The following is a 19,482-nucleotide window of genomic DNA, read 5'->3' as shown; positions in this document are numbered from 1 at the left end:
AATTAGGAGTGTCCATTAGAATTACCAGTGACCATTTAAAATAGATATGTGTACATATGCACATGTACTGCACAAATACACATGCTTGGGCCCCATGGCTTGTGATTCTGATGCAGTAGTTCAGAGTGAGAGCTAGGAAACTGGGGTGATTCTGATACAAATAAGGGTTGAGAGGCTTCCCTTAGACGACAAGCTTAAGGGTGGGGATGGGGGCAGAGACTATAGTTATAGTCTGGTCTGATGTATTCTGCAACAAATATAAAGCCCCATTGCTTTTTCTTGGATCCTATAATTGTTACGGATTTTAGTTTTACTTTAAAAGAAATGGATATTCCTCATATTTCAGAGATAAGGGGATTTCTGTATCCCTCTTTACTTTTTTATCCATGTTTTAGGTTAGTAATATTTGTGTGTCTGGTATATAAAGAAGGTCTCTTGATCTTTGACCCAGTCTTGACAGTAATATAGGGGTTACTTTAAATTTTTTTAATTTTAAATAATTTAAAAAATAACAAGGGCCTCCCTGGTGGCTCAGAGGTTAACGACAGTGCTATCAAGCTATCACCAGCCACTGCAGCACGAGTTGGATCCCCTGCCAGCCAGGAAGCAACCCACATGGTGCAGCAGACCTCTCCTGCCTCGCCCGCTGCTCCCCTCAGCAGTGTATTTCAGTAGATCTACCTGTTCTGTTCTCCACTCTGTCTCTGGTGAATCCTCTCACCTCCGCCCCTCTGGCCTGTACCCCAGTATGCATAAATAAGTTGGTGTTAAAGAAAATAACTTAACAAATAGTATGTATTCATGGCTTAAAAATCCATAGTGTAAAAATATATTGAAAGGTGAAAGTCCACCTTTGTAGAAGTAACCGTTGTTAACTTCTCTTGAGATTAGCTGCTTTTGTTAACACTTTGTTTAAACACCAGTCTGGGTGTAGTGACAGTATAACATACTGGTTAAAAAATGTGGACTATATCTTTTCACTTACGGTCAATTGATTTTTGACAGAGATGCCAAGTCATCTCAATAGGGAAATGCAAATCGCGCTGGGACAATGGGATATCTACAAGTTAAGATTGAAATTGGACTCCTTCCTCATACCACACACAAAAATTAACTCAAAATGATTAATAGAATTAAATGTAAGAACTGAAACTATAAAACTCTTAGAAGGAAACTTTGGAGTAAATCTTTATAACCTTGGATTAGACAATGGCTTATTAGATATGACACCAAAAGCACAAGCAAGAAAGAAAAAAATAGATAAATTGCATGTTATAAAAGTTTTAAATGTGGGCCTCCCTGGTGGCGCAAGGAGTTAAGCATTGCACTATGAAGCCGTCCACAGCCTCTGCAGTACAAGTTCGATCCCTGGCCGGCCAGGGAGACAACCATATGGTGAGGTAGACCTCTCCTGTTTCTCCCACTGCTCCCCTCAGCAGTGTATTTCAGTCAGTCTGCCTGTACTGTTCTCCACTCTGTCTCTGATGGATCTTCTCACCCCCACCCCCTGCATCTCTGGCCTCTACCCCAGCTCTTGTATGCATATATAAATAAATCTTAAAAAAAAAAATTAAAATGTATGTGTTAAAAGACAGTGTAAAAGACACTATCAAAATAAATAAATAACCTACAGAAAGGGAGAAAACATTTGCAAATCAGATAGCCGGTAAGGGACTTGGATCCAGAAAATATATGTAACTCCTGCAACTCAAAAACAAAAACAGAATAGTCCAATTATAAAAAAAGGAAAAGGATTTGAACAGACATTTCTCTGAAGAGGAGATATATATATTCAGATAATCAATAAGCACATGAAAACTTGCTCAACATTATCAGCCCTCAGGGAAATGCAAATCAAAACCACAGTGAGGCATTACTTCACACCCACTAGGATGACTGGGCTAAAACAGACAGATAACAAATGTTGACAAGGATGCAGAGAAATTGGAATCCTCATACATTGCTGATAGGAATGTAAAATGGTGTGATTGTTTTGGATAACAATTTAGTGGTTCCTCAAAAGATTTTGCATCACCAGACAGTTCTACTCCTAGGTATTTAAAGAATTGTAAACAGGTGTTCCAAAAAACAAAACAACTTACACATGAGTGTTCATTGCATCTCTACTCACCATAGGCGAAAGGGGGAAATAACTCATGTGTCCATCCACTGATGAGTACATAAATAAAAGATCTTATATACAAAGTCTGGAATGTTACTTGGCAGTATAAAGAAATGAAGCATTGATGCATGTTATGGCATGGATGGGCCTTACTTATGCTAAACAATAGAAGCCATATTGTAGATTTCAGAAAGTAGATTAGTGGTTGCCTAGAGTTTGGGGGATGGGAGGAGACTTGCTGGAGGGAAATAGGAAGTGATTTCTAATGGATTTGAGATTTCTTTTTGAAGTGATGAAAATTCTAAAATTGATTGTGATGATGGTTGTACAACTGTGTGAATGTACTAAGGATCATTGAATTGTGCATTGCTAATTAGTGAATTCTTTGTCACGTGAATGATATGTCAATAAGCTTGTTTTCCAAAAAGAATGGAAGAGAATTATAACAAATTTAAATAATACTAGCTCACCACTTACTGTCAGCTCTGCAACTTTGGGGAAGTTGCTTGACCTCTCTGAGTCTGTTTCCATATTTGTAAAATAGAGAAGATGTAGCAGTGTTTATGTAATGGTATCCTTGTAAGGATTAAATGAGATGATGCCTGACAGCATTAACCCCCTGTCTAGTTCTGGGTAAACATTAATAACAACTATGAATATGGTGAGGAAATTGAAGAATGAATAGGTCTTAGATAAGCAGAGAGGAGAGGAAAATTATTTGTGGAGCAAGTAATCAGCGTAGGATTAAGCTGGCTTTGTTTGTGGGCCCAGACCAAGATAGCTAGTTTAAATATTTACAAGCCAGAGGTAGCAATCTCTCGGTGGTTTGGGCTGGTGATGATGCCAGGATGACAGTGCTGTCATGTGGGGGTGACATGCCACTAAGATGGGTAATGTTTGTTAGGGTGTCACACTGGGCCACAGCAAAATCCTGCGGGGGAGTGATAATATGAAAAAAGTATTAAAAAAAAAAATCTTGCTGCGTCTGTGGCCTTAAGATCCAGTGTCTGAGTCTCCAGGAGTTGGCTGGAGAACACAGAGCCGAGCCTAGAGTTGCATCGTCTGCTCCCATGTCTCCAAGCAGGACTGAGTGGGAAGTGGACATAAAGTCTGCATTTCAGCCACAGTGGGGAGATGGGAGGGTAAACTGTGGCCCTCAGTGTATAGAACCTGTTATTTTTTCTCTGACTTCCAAGGATAGTTCAAACTTTTGCTATCATTATTCCAGCTGGCCTGAGAACTAATCCTGAGTGTGACAAAATCAGTCAGGAATACTGAGTGGCTGGCAGTCTCCCCTCAATGATAGCTAAACGTAAAGAGTCCTTCCGCAGGTTTCATATGGCCCTCGGGGCTAAAACCGTAAGGCTTTTAGAGTGAACCTAATATTAGAAAATGCATCATGTTTTCCTTTCTGATAATTACCATCTTTGCTCCCATGACTTCTAGCCAAGGATCCTCTCCCAGGCCCAGAAAAGCCAGCTGCTGGTGTGAATGTTCCCTTAGGGGCCACCAGCACCGCCGTCACGGACCCCGGAGCCCTGCTGCAGGCCTACATAGACAGTCACCCTGTGGTCATCTTCAGTAAGTCCACCTGCAAACGCTGTGCGGAGGTAAGGCTTCAACCTCAGTGGGCAGTGACAAATTGCTGAATTAAAGACGTTTGACAGATTTTGAGCTCAAGTATAAACAGTGGAATTCACCTTAGCAAGGGGACGTGTGTAGCTGTAACTTGCAGAGTGTTGCTTTGAAAACAAAATATTGAGTAATATTTTTCCCCGGGTGTTTGCAGAGTACTAGAGCTGTTTTCAGGTAGTCAAGGTTAGGGAGCGAGGGTTTCCAGCCCAGGGGGCCTGCTGCTTGCTCAGTCTCTGAGAATGTTTCCTAAAGGGCTGTTATTTAAATTGTGATCTCTTGATGTTCACAAAGAATAAACTGTGCTTCCAATTTGGTTCTTATTCCAGATTATCTAGGATTAGAGGTCAGTGATCACAGCCCTAGGGAGGAATGAATCCCAATTAACCCCATCAAGAAACTGCGGATTCAAAAATAAACCTGATCTGGTGCTTTAGAGGAAAATTGAGAGCATTTAGCTTTAAATTTATGCTCAATGTAGCTGCAGGGCTAGACATAATTGACTCTTAAAAAAAAAAATAACTGGCCATCTATTAAGTTCAACTCTTCTCTTCTTGTCTCCTCCTGACATTTTCTCAGGGAAGTTGAATGCAGAAGGCTTTTTTATTCTGGAAGCCTTATAAATGGCAGGGATTTTTTTTTTTTTTTTTTTGAGAGAGAGAGTGTGTGTGTGTGTGAGAGAGAGAGAGAGAGAGAGAAAATGGGTAAAGAGTGGAAACACATTCTGGTTCTCACCTGGGCATAGTCACCTCATTGCCACCTGGGTATTCATCCCTGTCGATGCCATGGAGAGGATATCGTGTTGGGAGTCGGAGTGCAAGGGGCTGGGAGACAAGTCCCATTCTTGGCGGCTTTAGTGGAGGGTAGAAGGTAGCACATAGGCTTAGGGAGAAAAATGATCTAACACAACCCATTTGAAATTCTAGGTCTAGGCAGAAATGTTCCAGAGTTTAGAAGCAGACTGGGTATTAGAAATTTGCTCTATGATTCTTGGCCTTTGGGAGCTTAATAATCTGGCTCTGGTGATCTTGTCTGCTTTTGAGGCTCCTCTACATTGTTTTTTTTTCTTTCATTTTTTGTGTAGAAGATCTGACGTGTAGGCTAGGGTGCAGGGGGCTGAGAAGATTCACCAGAGACAGAGTGGGGAGCAGAACAGGCAGATTTGTTAGAGGGAAAGGATGTCCTGTGCTAATCCCATACAGGCTTTGTGGATGCCACCCCCACTCCAGACTAAAGCCATCAGGACATTGGGAAAGACAAATCCCGTCACCACCAAAGGGAAGGTGGCTGGGACCTGAGGGTGGAGTTAAGCAGCCAGGGTTGGTATAAAAACCAGACACGTGGGCCTTGGGCTCTCTTGCTCTACCGCTCGCCTCCTGGCTTCATGGCTCCTGGCTCGCGGCCAGCTCTCAGAGTGCCATTTTGGGATTCCTGATCAGTGGATTGGGTAGGACGCATTTAAAACTTTGTCTCCCACTTTTCTCCCTAAGCTGTACATTTCCTCATTTTCCCTTCCCTTGTAAATAAACCTTTTATTAACCTTTCGCATGTGCCTGCAGTAAAACATTGATAAGTCCTTTTAAGCGCGCAGGTGAGGACCCACAGTCAGGCACCCCGTTTTGTATTGGGGCTGCCCTATAACAGTTTGGCGCCCAGCGTGGTTTCCAAGTTACACCCGCAGTTGACCAGCCCAAAGTAATGTTCCTTGCGTTGACTGAAATACACTGCTGAGGGGAGCAGTGGGCGAGACAGGAGAGGTCTGTTGTGCCGTATGGGTCAGCTTCCTGGTGGGGATTGATCTTAGGTCATAGTGGTGATAGAGCTGAGACTTCACCCCTAGGCCACCAGGGAGGCCCTACCTTGTTTGTTTAATCTTTAAAATGAAGGGCTTGGATTAATTGATTATTGAGATTCCTTTTAGTTCTGAAATTTTGTGGTTGTCTAATCTTTTCTGTTACCAGTTAATGGTTAAGAGTCTGAACTCTGAAGACACAGTTGGATCTTGGCTCTGTGACTTATTAGCCATGTGACCTTGGTTAAGCTATTTACCATCATGCCTCAGTTTTCTCATCTGTAAAATGTGAATAGTAGTACCTGTCTTCTGAGTTTGTTGTGAAGATGAAATAATATTTTACAAGAGCCCTTGAAAAATGCCTGGCATATATTAAATGCTATGTAAATTTTTTGTTAAATACAAGAACACTTTGCAATTCTTGTTTTCCTATCAGGACTAACAATTTGGATATTGACCTGCCTTTGGTTAAATGGTGATCAACAAATATCAACCATTCTAAGAATAACTAGTACCATTGAAAAGTGGTTACTTTTACTAGTCTAGCCTCACCCTTCAAAACCCCACACTCACACTGGCATAGTAGAAGGAACACTTGGAGTGAAAAGACTTGTGTTCTCATTCTGTAAATCTCAATTTCCTCAACAATAAGAATGACATTACCACCTTATCTATAGACTTGTTAAATACGGCTTGATCATGAGGAACAGATGACTCCAAACCTATGAGAAAGCACTTGGAAGCCTGCGGCATTTGCTTATCTTGCTAGTACACCTTCGCATGCCTATTGTGTGTCAGGCACAATTTGGGCACTTTCCTTGTATTTTAAAATGCTATTAAGGAATGGGGAATGTCCACTTCTGACCCTGCCTAGTTCTGAAGATGACTGGTCAAATCTCAAGGTGACCTGTGGTGGGCAGCTTTGGGTCAGCTTCTTCTGCAGGGGCCTGTCTAGGCCTGCCTGAAAGTGTGGGGGCCTGGATGTGCCGGGCAGACCCCTCAACGGCCTCCCTGCCTGTTTTAGTTATCAGACTCAAATAACTTCAAAGTGGTTCATATTTCTCATCAAACTGTTTTTAAACTTGTACCAATTTATATGGAAATCAATTTCCAATTTTTTTTTTGGCCCTGAGGGATGGTTAGGTGCCTCTCCTGGTAAAAATAGCGATTTTCTTCTGTGTGGGCACAACTTATATATTTGACTGCTCACAATCTTTTCTCTTTCCATTTAAATGACCTTGAAGTAGAATTTCCTCAGGTTATTTCCTTCAGTTTTGATTTTATCATCTCACTTGTGTTGTGATTAGAGTAAATCAGGATGGAGAAACTTTGTTCTTCAGATCTTTATTTAATCTTATTAATTTGCATTTCTCTCTGTGATGAGTAATATAATTTGCATCAGTTCATTAATTCCCAAATTAGGAAATACAAGAGAAGACATTAACTTCCACATGAAGTTGGTTTCCTGCTTGTTGCTCAGCACATCACCATGGGCTCTTTGAATGTACCCCTCTGGGAATGGTGGATTTTAAAGTGCAAAACCCGCCCTACCTTTCAGAAAATGTGGTGCTTTTTTCTTACAGCTGTTGAATAGCTGAAGTCAAACATATGCGGTTAGGATTAACAAGTGATGTCCTGCTTCAGCTTTCCTGTGGCTTGATATCCAGATCCATCCCCACTTCTCCACAGTGTGTCTATTTTATGGGAAGCTCACCCTTTACTTTTATCAATAAGAATATTCTAGAAACTGGCACTTCTGATTTTTAATACAGGTCTTTGATTTTGTACTGTAGAGCGATGCTGAAGTTTAACCAGAGTGAAAAGAACCCACACAGTAGTTTCTTGAGGTGGCGTCATGAGTATTCTGGAGTCTGTATTTTCTACCTTCACAAAGTGAAGGTGTCAGATTATGATGATAACTTTTAGTTGCTGCTTTAAGGATTTTCTCTCTGTATATATTTGGAAAGCCTGTGGGTGTTTTGGGGTTTTTTTGGGTAGCAAACTATATATGATTTATTTATAAAACTCAGTGGCTAAAGAAGTATTAAGGGTATCAATGATTTTATACATACATTTTGTTTCAGTCTTAGAAAATAAGTGTTAGAATATCAGTTGACAATTGTCCTGTGGTCTCCCAACTATAGGGAGCCTTAAAAATAGCAGAAGTTTGGATTTGCTTTCTGATCCAACCAGCCACTCTTTGCCTTTTAATTGGTGAGTTCAGGCCATTGACTTTTAGGGAAATTATTGATATATAAGTATTTATTGCAATGTTTCTATTTGTTTTCGGGATGTTTTTACGAGTTGTTCCTATTGTTTTATTCTTCTCTTGTTCTGTTCCATTGCGTTTTAAAAGCTACCATTCGCGTGCATTCCATTTTATATTCTTCTTTGTTTCCTCCAGGCATTTTTGTTCTGAGGTTATCATATGGCTCATATATGGAGCTGTATATTTAAAATCTATCTAAAATCTTATCTTTTCAAATAATTGTTTCCAAGGGGAGCTGATTCCTACTGGGAGACAGGCCCTGTCCAAAGGAATATTAGAAGGCCACTGAGGGTGTGTGATGAATTCATTCTCCCATTTTATTGAAATATGTTATTTGTTCTTATGAAAATGATGGGAATCTTTCATGCACTTTTGTACAATGAGAAGTGTGCTGTTTTAATTGTTAAATTAGACTGGGACAAGAATGCATTCCCATGATTTAGTATTTCTGTGAATTCCAGGCTACTCTGGCCTTTTGAATTTTATTGTGTAAGCTGGAGGAATGTGGTTCTAAACTTTACAAAAATACTAATGACAGACTATCTGTGTCTTGTATGCACCTGTCATTTTAAGATCTCTTTTATCAGTAATTTATATGTTATTTATGATGTCAATTTGGCAAAAATAACTTACTTTTCAAGTAAAAAATTTTTCACTAGTGTAGTTTGCATAATCTTGAACTGAGTTGTTAGCTGAAGGTTAATTGGTCAAGAAGTAAATAATTGTTTTGCTCTTGTAAAATGTATTTTTTCCCCAATGTTGCCACATGATGTTTTGGAAACATTAAGTATTCTAGAGCCTTTTAAAATAATATAAAACCCATTTTATTGTTAGGTTGACTGAGTCACTAAACATGTAAAATATATTTTATGAGGTTATATTGGTGAATCATTGAAAATAGAATTGAATCAACAGACTTCAAATATCCTTTTAAATATCATTACTGTCAGCAGGGAGAATCTTATGGGTAATAGAAAAATGAACTGGAAATTTTCCAAAAGAGTAGAGTGATTAAGGAGGATTAACAAAGTTGGGTAAGAGACTATTCTATTGATTATATCGTTGATGTGGTTTTTGTTTTTTGACATTCTTAACCTTATTTTTAACTTCTAGGTAAAGGAGTTATTTAAATCTATGTGTGTTCCATGTTTCTTCCTTGAACTTGATCAAGCAGGTAAGATTCTGCTCTATATGTAAATTATATCTACTAATTGTTAATTTTATTTAATCTATCCTGCCTGGCTTATATTTTTCTTTCATGAGGTTTATATTATTTGGTGAATTCTTCGCAGTTTTTTCCTTTATTTGACTGTTTAGATTGGATACTACTCTGGGCTAAAGGTAAAGACTTTTAGTCTTTATCCACTTTATAGCCTTGATATTACTCTGAAATTCCTGTTGTTGAAATCATTCTATTGACCTAGAGTCTAGTCACAGTACAATATTTGCTGGTCTTGTGTTTACTTTATTGCTATTGTGTCTACCAAATGGTGTTTGAATTAAATATAAATTTTGATGTATTCTTAAATTTCAGCAAGGACATAGAAATACTAGTAAGGGTAATGATCCATGAAAGGAACTGGTAGCAAAGCATTGCAAGTGACTGGATTTCCTAGGGAAAAATAGGTTGGTGGAGCAAAATGGGGAGTCTCTTCCTAAAACCATGGTGTTCACATTTTTTGTCATGTATCAGATATCAAAGATTCATCAGCAAACATTACTAAGAACTGGAACAGGGGCTCATCACCATCATTTCTATAAGGAAAAGTGGGCACTTCCAGAATCAGGAAGCATAGGTAGCCTTCATGCCTAATAGCTTGGGGAAGCAGAGTCCTGGGTACTTCAAGTCTCAGCTCAGTGACTGAAGGAAAAAAACAGCAAGGAACAGACTCAGCTAGAGAAAAATGAGGTAATTAGGACAGAAAACTTATTTTAAGGAGGAAGAAGGTATAGTTGTAGAGTGGGGAAACCATTGCTTGATGTTTCTAAAGAGAGATCCCCTACCAAAGCAACATATATCACAATAAATTAAATACTGAGGCAGATAGGAGAATCAAACTGTTGTCTATTAAATATACACGAAAATTGCAAAAAGGCAAAATAATAACCAACTTTTCATAATGTATTTTTGTTAATTAATTTTTAGTTAATTAAAGTGATTTTAATTAAAATGTTATTTATGTCAACATGTAATGGGTCTGTTACTGTGAAATTCTTTTTAAAGATTTATTTATTTATGCATACAAGAGCTGGGGTACAGGCCAGAGGTGTGTCGGGGAGGGGGGTGGGAGGATTCACCAGAGACAGAGTGGGGAGCAGAACAGGCAGACTGACTGAAACACACTGCTGAGGGGAGCAACGGGTGAGACAGGAGAGGTCTGCTGGGCCATGTGGGTAGCTCCCTGGCCGGCTGGGGATTGAACTCTTGCTGCAATGGCTGCGGACAGCTTCATAGGTTGCATCTTAACCCCTTGTGCCACCTGGCATGCCCTGTTACTGTTAATTTTAAGTGAATTAATAAATATAGATATTCATTGACATACCATTGGTTTGCAGTACTGTATAAGTTGCATTATTATCGCTTCACACCACAATAAATGTATTCAATAAATATTTTTAAAATGTCTCAGCTTTAATTTCTAGTGAGGTAAATATTGACAGCTATAAGCCATATGAACAAGTTCTGTGGGCCCTAATAATTATTGAAGCATGTAAAGGAGTAGTGACAACAATCATTTGGCACCCTCTGTTCTAAGATAACTAGAGAATGTGTTAGTCCAAGCACTTTTGATCCTGTAAGGTTTACTTGTGCTCAGCTTAAGAGGAATGCCATCCAATATCTGTTGGGCACATGGGCCTCCTCCCCAGGAGAGGTATACGATCTGGTCCCTGTCTTCAAGGAGCTTGTAACTATGGACCCGAAACTGCTGAGGTGGTCTCTGAGTGCTGGTTTCATGTATGAACAGTGGCTGATCTGCTTCTGCCTGACTCCATGCAGAACCCTTCGTAGACAGGATTTTCCCAGGTTCCCTCACTCCCCAGTGCCTGGTTCATAGCAGCTTCTCAGAGGATCAGCAGGCCAGTTGGTAGGCGGGGATATTTGGTATAGAATCAAGTGGGCACCTGATTCACTCAGCTTGTTATTTGAGTGTTGCTGCGTGTGAGACTCTGTGCTAAGCCCTGGAAATACAGCAGGAAACTGGGTGGGTGTGCTCTGTGTTCTTAAGGAGTTAGACTTTTCTCAGAAAAGCCTTTTTCTCTTCATTCCCAGCTGAGAGCCCATGGCAGCCTGTGGGTTGCCTGACGGGCTTGGTGATGGAGGGGATACACAGCGGGGGCCTGCAGTTGTGTAAGTGGTTCACAGGACTCCAAGGTGGAACCTCCCCCCACCATTTCCCTTCCTTCTTTGGGGCTGCATCTCAGGCAGTGTATATAAATGAAGGCTGTTGTTTGGAATAGTTCTCCAGATCACCTCTGACCTTGGTATTGGTGTTGGCATTGGGGAGAGGAGCTTAGCTCAGGAAGGCATGGCATTAGTGTCTGTGGCAACGGTCATGCATGCTGTGCTCCAGTGCCACAGACTTGTATGTGTTCTCCTATTTAATCTCCAAATATCACCATTGAGGAAGGTGGTGAGATCACCTTCCCATGATGAGGAAACAAAGCATGGAAAAGTACTACTAGCAAGGACAGCTGACTTGCTAGTGAACACACTGGTCATTCCTGGTTCCTTCCCTCTGCTTCCTCTGACTACCTCCTCTGATTACCTGACCCTTCCTGCCTTACGTTTGTCATTCTGGGTATTGATATGATGATAAACATTCCTGCAAGTGACCGTGACTGTTGCAACCAGAGACTGTGCAACCCGCCACTGCCATATCTGCTGCACTTCAGCTGCCTATGAGGAAGGGCTGCAGCTCACATGGCTTGTTGATGTATGACGTCTTGTATCTCAACTTCAGGTCTCTGCCCAGTGGCTTCGATCTGAGAAACAGACACCATCAATGTAATCATCTTAATTTGATCTGGCAGCTGCTGCCATTCTTCAGTTACTGCTGGAGGTTCGAGAGCATTTGTGTGACAGTTTGCCAAAAGTCTGGATCTGGCAGCCTGTGTCTCTAGCTTTGGGCTCCTGATGTGTATCATCTTGGAGCCCTGGCTGCTTATCGAGAGCATGGCTTTAAAGCTTTCAGCAAGAAGGGGAGGAACTAATAGCTGAGTCCCTTCTTTATGTCAGTGTTGTTAGAAAGACTATGTCAGTAAAGACTTAATGTCAGTCTTTTCCACTTCATCCTCACAACGACCTTGTGAGATTGTTGCATTAGTTCTGTCTTGCAAGTGAGGAAGCTGATCTGAGCATTGTAGTGACTTGCTCAGTGTTGCCCAAGCCTGTCTGTTTCCTCAGTTGCCTCTTCAAAGATTGGTTTCCTTAAATAAAATCCCCAACAGGCAGAGATACCCCAGGCTAGCTCAGACCTTCCCACTTTTGGCATTGATGTTTATCCATGCAACAGTTGTGTTTTGGGCATCTGTTCATGTGCCAAGCAAATGAATAAAGCAATCTTATTCTTCATGGTCATTCTACTTGTTCCCAGCTGCCTCCTTTCTAATTTCACTGTAATCTTGTGACCAGAAAGTCCATAGGATCATGAAGTATCTGTAAGAGGATGTTGGATAGGTATTTCTCAGTAGAACAAAAATAGTAGTAAGAATTCATGACTGTAAACAAAACAAGTTAGAAAACATCATGGCTTGTTCATCTAGCGTGGTTCTAGTAAGGCACGCCTGCAGAGAGAATGATGATGAGCAGTGAAAGAATGAAGAGGCTTTATCCTGAAGGAAGCAGTGTCCGTGGAGGGGGTCCTGTGTATTTTATGAGTGAGACTCAAGATAGTCTGTAAGCATTTTTGTTTTGATAGTAAACATTCATTTAAAAAATTTTGGAGTCGGTAGTCTAATAAAATATAAAAATTACATGTATTTACATCCAGAGATAACCACTACTAATATTTTTGTGTATCTTTTATATATCCTGTATTCTGTTTTGTTTTATAATATTTTGCATGCTGTTAAAAGTCCTTAATAGTTTTCTTAATATATGAAATATTCTGTATAATATTTTATAATATTATACAGAATTGTAATATAATTCTGTATAATATTTGTATAATATAAAATTCTGTATAATATAAAATTCTGTATAATATTACTTAGCCACTCCACTGTGGTTGGGCAAATAGTCTGTTGCCAGTTTCTTTCTCTTTTATACGTAAAACTTTTGATGCATTTAGAATTGTTTTTTGAGGCTGGATTACTGGAATGGATTTCTGGGTCAGGGTATGAACTTTTCTAAGGTTCTAGAGCCTTTTAAATGATGTGCACCGATTGATAACTCCACAAGTTTAATGAGTTTTTAATAGGTTTAAAGAATTATTGTTTGGTAATTTGAGAGATTAAATGATGTCCTTATTTTAATTTGTATTTCTTTGATTATAAATGAGACAAAATATTTTTTGTATTGCATTGTTTGAAGTGTGTTTTGATTATTGTATGTTGATTATCTGAATTGTCAGTCCATGTAATAATGGTAACAGGAAACTGTTAGGACAATTTCTATGTGCTCTAAGCCCTTCTGGTTAACTAATTTAATCCAATTGCTCTGTGAGCTTGTATTACTACTATCTCCATATCACAGATAAGGAAATGAAGACACAAAGGGCTTAGATGACTTGCTCAAGGCTGGTACAGCCAGAGAGCGACAGAGCCTGAACTTGAAACCAGGGATCTCTGGCTCCAAAGTCCAGGGTCTTACTGCTGAATTGTTTTCTGATCTAATCTGAGTTTATGGTCTTTATGGTCATCGTGCTTCCCACTAACTTCTACATCCAACACACCCTACGCCCCACACACACCCCAGGCTGCTTTCAACACCCAGCTATTCATGGAAGTTACCACTGCACTGATTGGTCCCTAAGTGTGTTCTTTGCTCTTTATTAGTGGATCAAGAGGAGTGGAGGCAGGTAGTTTTATAGCATTCCCGTAAAAATCCAGACAGACATAGCTCTCTATTCAAGTAACTTTTGGTTTGGACTGAATGCAAGGGAAGTTGATGGTCCACTTAGGAAAACAACTCATACATTTTATAAAAGGATTTCTCTTAACTAGAAAGTAGAAATTATGTTTTGTAGCACTCAGACCCGGTTCATATTCCTGCCAGGTGAAGTAGTGTTGAGTTATGAATCCTCATTCATAGAGGGAGGAGACAGACTTAGGTTAGAGAAGACGATGAATTTGGTTCAGGACATACTGTGAAACTGTCTAGTGTGGACAGATGGGCTAGTGCATGTATAGGTCTGGAGGAGCAGGAAGGTTTAATCTGCAGGGGAATTTTGATTGAAGAGCATGGAAAGAAAGTCTGTGGAGTGAGATTCAGAGTGACTCTTTCTTTCTTTGCTTTAGTTATTTTTCATTTCCTATAATGTATAGGTAAATTTCCTATAATGTCATATAATTGTCTTTAGTAGTATTAGGTTTGGCCACATGTGATAGCAAACTCAAAACAACAGTGGCTTAAATTGGATATAAGCTTATATCTCTGTTACCTAAAAGAAGTCTATGTAGAGGGCATCTTACCAGGCTCATATGATGCTCTGCAGTGTTGAATCCAGTGTGGCGTCCCCTTATTTCCGTGTTCTACAGTCCATTTATTTTCCATCTTTTGTTCCAAGAATGACATCCAAACTCCAGCCAACAGTTGGAAGAATGTTTGAATGAGTGTCTATCCTTTCCATATAAGGACATCTCCCAAAAGTTGAACATTACAGTTTGTTTATATCCTTTTGGCCAGAATTTAGTCACTTAGCCATCTATTTGCTAAAAAGCAACTGGGAAATGAAATCTTGATTTTGGAGAGGTCATGTGCATGGCTAAAAATCCAAAATCCTGTAATGATACCTATAACATCTTGGTTTTGCCTGTGGAAAAGCTGAGGTTGGTTCACCTATAGCTATTAGTACTGTAGGGCCTCCCCTGATGGCACAGCAGTTGAGCGCTGGGCTGCAAAGCTGCCCGCAGCCTCTGCAGTGCCGGTTCAAACCCTAGCCACCAGCAAGGGTCCCACATGGCATGCAGACCTCCCCTGCCATGCCCGCTGCTCCCCTCAGCAGTGTATTTCGTCAGTCTGCCTGTTCTGTTCCCTGCTCTGGCTCTGGTGAATTCTCTCACCCTCCTACACTTCTGACTGTACCCAGTACTTGTATAAATACATAAATAAATCTTAAAAAAAAAGAGATTAGTACTGTAATTTCTATATAAACCATATATGTGTCTCTATTCTTTTAAATTTTATTTTAAAGATTTATTTTATTTCTTTCTGTATATAAGAGCTAGGGTGTAGGCCAGAGGTGCAGGGGAGGGAGGATGAGAGGATTCACCAGAGACAGAGTGGGGAGCAGAACAGGTAGATTGAAAAGCAGCGGGCGAGACAGGAGAGGTCTGCTGCCCATGTAAGTTAGCTCCCTGGCTAGGGATCAAACTCATGCGGCAGTGGCTGCTGATAGCTTCGTAGTGCTGAGACTTAATCCCTTACATCACCAAGGAGGCCCTGTGTCTCCTATTTAAATGATGTGTAGAGGCACCATATGATCATTATATGATGGCAGAGAGAAACAATTTTCCATTTTAGAAAGGCCAGTGAGTGAACACTGAACTAGAGGCATCGTCAACTCACTTCATGGTTGACGTTGAGTCCTGTGGAGGCGAATAGGAAGTAGTCCACCCTCTTCCATGTCAACGTTTCCTCTAAAAAGATGTGAGGTTATTGAAAGATTAAAGAAACATTTTATATCTGTAGATGTAGGAGTTCAGAAACATTTTGGTGGCTCTTATCTGTCTTTAGAGGAAAAACTGGTCTTAACACAGGCAAAGTTATAAATTAGACAGGGTGCTTCTAGATTGGTAAACAAGTGGGGGTACTGGGAGAGACCATGGCAGCCCGAAGGCCTTGTGTAAGCATCTCTTCCATCTAGCTTTTCCTGAGTCATACTCTTTTATAGCAAAGTAGTAATCTAATCTTCTCTGATAACTCCAAGAAGTAGATGAATTTCAAGTTCAAGCTTTTAATGATTATGACCTGAAGTCAGTTTCCAGAAGGGAAACTGTCCATGTTAATAGACTCAGGGTGAGGACAAGCTCTTTCTACATCCACACTCTCAGGAAGATTCTTCCAGAAGTTACAATAAATTAGTCAAGGGTGGACTTGCATAGGAGGTGGAAGAAATGGTATCTTCCCCCTGTTGGAATGCATGTGCTGAATGGCCATGCAAGATGGAAACTCCATGTTTCTGGCCGACAATTAATCCTAACCTGCTGGATTTCTGGGAAACACATGGAGAGAGTACCCTGGTAATTAATGCCAATTAAGAATAAATTATGGCCTCTGACCCTGATCAGGTGCAATCCAAAAGTCTAATGTCTAGTTAGCCTGTTTCCTTTTCAACTAAACCAGAAAAAGCAGGTTAACACACCGGGTTTCTTCCTGTGATGACCATATACCCCAAAGGCAAAAATGGAGACAGTGCTTTTAATCCATATCAGGACTTGAAGTTTTATACCCCACTTAAAATGACTGTGCTTTCCCCCTCTTATAACACTGAAGAATTCTGAGACTGAGATTAATACCGGAGACATAAAATTATGATATAAATATAAAATTGTAACTACTGTGACTAAATGTACTTTTGTCTTTTATGAGTTGGCGCTTTTAGAATCTAGATAATGCTATAAAAATTGTATAAGTCTACTTAATACTATAAAATTATAACATAGAATTTATAAATATTATAAATATTCATTTAAAATATTTGAGAAAGATAAATGAGACACAAATTACTCTCAGTTCAAATCAGAATCTGAAGTATTGATCACCGACCAGGAAGATCCAAGACAATTTCGGCCTCAGGCTCCACGGGGCGACTGTCACCCTCCGTCCAGGACGTGTAGCCATCAACAATCTTGGGATTCTAGATTTTGCCTCTCGAAGAAATTAGAGGGGGATGTTCCTCTCAATATTGATAACCCAATAGGGCTTAAATATTTGAGGTTACTAATAATAATAACTTGGATGACACTTCTTTCATCTATAGGATCTAAAAACACTTTACACTGTTAATTAATACTCACTTAACCCCTTGGCTGGTCATGAGGGTGGCTGATCTCCAGTTTTGTAAGATGAAACATCTGAGAGTTGGCTGAAATAGAGCCTGTACCTCCTGAGGCTCTGCTGGCAAGTGTTTTTTTGCATTAAAAATGTTTTATTTTCTCTAGGATTGAAAGGGGGCCATTGAGAGACCTAAAACAAATGGAGTCAAGCAGGGGACCAGTTCTGCATGTTCTAGTGGATATCCATGTTGTGTGTATGTCCATGGAATGCAAAATGCATGTACTAATTTTTTAAAGAATATCCTCATGTCCTTTCTACTTTTAGCAAATAGTTTAAGAAAACGATGTGTTTCTTCTTCCAGGGAAAGAGCAAGCTGTGAGTCATGAGAATGGGTGCACTGTAGAAAATGGCGTGCTTGGACGGCTAATTAAAAGAAAGATGAATCAGTTACCCTTTTGAATTAAGTTTTGAATAGCATCTCGTATAACCCATTGTTGACAGTTACTGTGAATGACTAAGTTGTAGAAGGGGAAAATCCAAACTCTTTTTATTTATTTTTGTGTGTAGAAGAACTGGGGTGTAGAGCCGGGATGGGGGTTGTAAGAAGAGTCACCAGACACAGAGTTGGGAGCAGAACAGGTGGAAAAATCCAAACTCTTAATCACACTGAGGTTTTTCCAGATTTATCAGACTTAAGGGCAGGATAATGATACTAACTCAGACACGGAATACCTGCCACATCTGGAGCCCTTCGTATTACTTATTCCTCTAGTTTCCACAACCATCCCATGAAGTGTAGGCACTAAATTTATCACCTTTTGACAGATGAGTACACTGAGGCAGTGCAGCTTGTCAGCATTAAAGCAGGTGATGTGACTTCAGAGGAGGCTCTCGTTACTGTTAGGCCAGGCTGTTTATTAGTAGAAAGCTATCAATAGATGAGGCTGCGGTATCAGCTCAAATATTGACAAAAGAGGAGACGTTGGCACATGGGAAGGCAGAAGGACTTAACAGTCCTTGGTTGCAATATGATAGTTAAGGGATGTGGGGTTTCCTAAGGCCAGCTGGAACTGAAATAGATTTTGGGAGCCTGGTAAAAGTGAGCGTTAGCAGGTAGAATGTCTTCTCCATGTCTTCTGAGGTTGTGGTACAGTCTGGAGAGCTGCTGTGGAGAGGGGGCATAAAAGGAAGTAGTTCATAACTGATGACCTTGAACTTTGGGGGAGCGGGAGATAGGGTTGGAGGGTGGGGTGCTGGAACATTCTACTGACAGCTCAGGAGAGTCTTTGTTAAACATTCAGGAATTTTGCAAGCAGGTTGATAACCTGAACTCAGCCAAAGTGGGAGCATTTATACCACAGAAATTGACAAATGCTACCACCACCACCACTACCCAGAGCTGATTTGCCCAGAGCTCTCTTCTCCACTTTGCTGACATTTGAAAGCCTGAAGAAGTGCTGGTTGAATTCAGACCTCATGTGAGTGCCTACCGTGGGAAGGCACTTAGCCAGTTCTGGGGATGCAAAGACCAGCCCCTCAAGTAGAACCACTGGGTGGAGAAAAGAGGGTGAGGGTGTGAATCTTGGACCAGCTGTCAAACCTTGGGCTATGCACTTAGCGTGGGGGTTACAGATGACTCTGTACATCCCAAAAGGTTACTGAGATGATGAATGAGAACATATAAAGCTCCTGGCACAGAGGTGCTCAGTAAGTGACAGTTCTAAGGGTGGCAAACCTATAAGTAGATGCTTTAATGTAGCTTTGTGTAAGAAACAAAGTGAAAAAAACAGTTCTCAGATCAGAGAAGACTTCACAGAGATCTTGGTCCCCTAAGAAGGGTGTCCAAGTTTTCAGGATGAAATTGTCCCTGGTCCTTGTAGAAAGGTACTGCATTTTTTTTTTCTGTCCCTACAGCTTGTTGCTTTTCCCTCTTTTTAGCCTGTATCTCACTACACATTATTAAATTGTAAGACATACAATGGAGATGGAGATATAGGTACATCCAGATGTATGTGCCAACTTCAACACACTGTGTGACCTTCGGCAAGATTCTTAACTCCCTAGAATCTAGTTTCTAAATTTGTCATGTGGGTGTAATCCTTAGGGGGGAAATCCAGACACTTAGCTGCCTTGTGAATCTCAAATTGAATCCAACATATAATTTCACCTCCCCTTTTGCTTCTGCAGCACAGGCAGGAACAGGCCATTTCTAACCTTGTGTCTTTGTACATATTGCTCCTTGGCCTTCAAAAATCCCCTCAGGAGGTAGAACACATAATGGTAGGAACCCAGGGCATTGTGTCGGTTTCAGCTCTGCCAATTATTAGCTAGGTGTCCGTGGCAAGATAATTATCCTCTCTACACCTCAGTTCATTTTCCATTGTAAAATGGGGAATACAATATTATCTTGCCCTTTGGGTGGTTGTAAGCATTAGCTTCATCACGTTAAGACCTAGATTTATGCCTGGCACATAGTGTTGAAAAAAATTCTTAGGCACCACTCCCAT

At 40.4% G+C, this 19,482-nt stretch overlaps 1 protein-coding gene across 2 annotated transcripts in view; it reads left to right on the top strand.

The window, feature by feature from the left end:
* Positions 1 to 19,482, top strand: part of TXNRD1 (thioredoxin reductase 1) — a 97,010-nt gene that overhangs the window by 17,286 nt on the left and 60,242 nt on the right. Inside the window, exons 2-3 of one of the 2 annotated variants that reach the window (XM_037513729.2) lie at positions 3,569 to 3,732; positions 8,929 to 8,989. In XM_037513729.2, the coding sequence (XP_037369626.1) occupies positions 8,950 to 8,989 (40 nt within the window). In that variant the 5' untranslated portion in view covers positions 3,569 to 3,732; positions 8,929 to 8,949. Of the gene's footprint in view, positions 1 to 3,568; positions 3,733 to 8,928; positions 8,990 to 19,482 lie in introns of those variants that run through there. The other variant, XM_037513732.1, reaches the window with a different exon arrangement.

The sequence above is a fragment of the Talpa occidentalis genome, unplaced genomic scaffold, assembly GCF_014898055.3.
Source record: "Talpa occidentalis isolate TD23 unplaced genomic scaffold, MPIMG_talOcc4v2.1 talOcc4.16, whole genome shotgun sequence".
Lineage (NCBI taxonomy): Eukaryota > Metazoa > Chordata > Mammalia > Eulipotyphla > Talpidae > Talpa > Talpa occidentalis.
The sequence above is the reverse complement of the archived record's forward strand: the minus strand, read 5'-3'. Positions and strand labels throughout refer to the sequence as shown.